The sequence below is a fragment of the Austrofundulus limnaeus genome, unplaced genomic scaffold, assembly GCF_001266775.1.
Source record: "Austrofundulus limnaeus strain Quisiro unplaced genomic scaffold, Austrofundulus_limnaeus-1.0 Scaffold636, whole genome shotgun sequence".
Lineage (NCBI taxonomy): Eukaryota > Metazoa > Chordata > Actinopteri > Cyprinodontiformes > Rivulidae > Austrofundulus > Austrofundulus limnaeus.
In genome coordinates, this window is record NW_013953038.1 from 56467 (window position 1) to 58713 (window position 2247).

General features: G+C 58.2%; 1 protein-coding gene across 1 annotated transcript in view; it reads right to left on the reverse strand.

Annotated features, from left to right (window-relative positions):
* Positions 1 to 260: 260 nt before the first annotated feature.
* Positions 261 to 2247, reverse strand: part of LOC106531456 (fidgetin) — a 2943-nt gene continuing 956 nt past the window's right edge. Inside the window, exon 2 of the mRNA XM_014027331.1 lies at positions 261 to 2242. Coding sequence (XP_013882785.1) covers positions 618 to 2242 — 1625 coding nt within the window. The 3' untranslated portion in view covers positions 261 to 617. The remainder of the gene's footprint in view (positions 2243 to 2247) is intronic.

Below are 2247 nucleotides of genomic sequence, written 5' to 3' on the forward strand. Positions count from 1 at the left end.
GTCCGGTACATTCATCGTCACCTCTTTACCTTTTATCTTGAGGTACACCTGACGGACAGGTTCTCCTTTTTCAATCTTAGTGCTTTTCGTCGAGCTATCTTGAGGTACTGTACAATTTACAAACGCTTTCCTGAGTGTTGTTTGTTTGCAGACAAGGATCTGAAGGTGAATGTGAGACAGGGTCCAGACTACTGCCACCCTGACGGGGGGGGGGGTTTACTGCTGATTGCCAAACAAAAGGATGAAGACTCGCAGCTGAATGAGGTTTTAAAGCTCTTTTATAATCACCAGCTCATGCCATGAAAGTAGACCGAGGCAAATAAAAGAAAACAAATCAGAAAGCACCACTTCAGGCACTTGGATAGCCAACTGAATCTCAGGAACAACAACATTAACGTTATGTACAGACACGACGCTCGGCTCGTCAAGCATTTCAATTTAAAACCTCTCGCTCGTTTAGGAAAAACTGCTCGTTTTCTGGTCGGACCAGGTGTCTGAACCCCGCTCTTTTAGGTCGTAATGGGCTAGTGTGCCTGTTCTCCCTCCAGCGTAACCCGTTAGCCCTGAGGGGAGGGATCGTGAGAGCCTCTTTGTCACCAGGGCAGTGTGGGTCTGTCTCACTGGCTGCAGCCAAACATTTTGTTCCACTCGGTGTACGWGTCAATCTCTTTCTGTGATATACTGGCTTGGAATTTACAACAGACACCTTCCATGTCCTGGTAGGTGAGGGGCCTGATCTGGCCCCGGGGCATCATGCCTGTCATGTCCATGCCCTGCGCAGAGACATGCAACAAACCCACGAGGGCCTCCTGGCAGAGTCTGGCCAGATCCAGTCCGGAGAAACCCTCGGTACGCTGCACCAGCAGGGCCAGCTCCTCRTCGCTTAAGCAGAATTTGTGCTGGGACTGGACCAGGACCTGGTTGATGATCTGGTGGCGGGCGGCGCCGTCCGGCAGGGGGACCAGRACCTTCCGAGTGAAGTACCTGCGCAGGCTTTCCTCCATGTCTTGAGGTCTGCTGGTGGAGCAGACCACCAAGACCTGGCTGCCCCCGTCCTCACCTGAGCTCATCAGGACAGAGTCCAACTGYACCAGCAGTTCCCCCTTCAGCCGATTGATGGGGCTCTCTTCACTCAGGTGGGCTGACAGGAGCATGTCCACCTCGCTGACGAAGAGGACCGAGGGCTGCCGGCATCGTGCCACCAGGAAGGATGCTCGGATGATTTCCTCTCCGTCAGCCAGCCACTTGGTGGCCAGAGTGGAGCCGCTGAGCTGCAGGAACTGGGCCCCCAGCTGACTGGCCAGGCAGCGGCCCAGCAACGTCCTGCCGCTGCCCCGAGGGCCAAAAAGCAACACGCACCGCGGAGCCGGTCCCAGACCGCTGAACATGTCCGGACGCAGGATGGGCCACAGGACCTCCTCCTTCAGGGTCGCCTTGGCCAGTTCTAGACCTGCAATGTCACTCCAATCCACCGGGGGGCCCTGCTGAACGATCTCCGAGGTGACCAGGTCCAGAAGGTGCGGGTCGCAGGTTTTGAGCTGCTCTTCAGCGGCCCGGGAGGAGGAGGTGGAGGAGGTGGGCCCCGGCACCGTGTGGGACAGGTGGAGCCGGTGATCGTCAGCGCCTTGTTCACTGAGAGCGGGGGAGGTGAAGCTGGCCAGCGAGTCTGCTGAGCGCGAGCCCCCCAGGGTAGAGGACACGTACGCCGGCGGGGTCAGCCGCCCGCCCGCAGCCGGACCGCCATACTTCCTCTGCTGCTCTGACYACATCGTGGACTGCTTCTGAGGATTAAAAGATAAAGACGACTTGTCAGCGTTCCTGTCGAATCCGGCACCACCGGAGCCACCGTTTGTGCTGCTGCTGTCGGCGACCCGGAACATGGGGCTCTCCGCTGAGCTCCGAGACTGGGCGTAYCCAAAGTTACCGTACGAGGAGTCCATCTCGCCCTGACCCGCCATGTAAAACGCCTTCCTCTTCAACGTGTTGGAGGAGCTGCTGCTCAGTGGGGTGGGGGCGATCGGGGTCAAGTTGTGGCTCTGGTAGGGGTATCCAGGTAAAGTGGAGGAAGGGGGAAGAGGAGTGGGAGCGGCGATGCCCGAGGGGAGGTAGGAGGAGGGTGGGGGCGCTCCACCAGGACTGTATCCTGGTCCCACAGAGCTCTGAGCCGGGTAGCCTGCTGGGGGGTAATTATAGCTGGACAAGTTTGGGGAGCCTCCGTTGTAAGCTGGGACTAACGTGGGGTGGGAG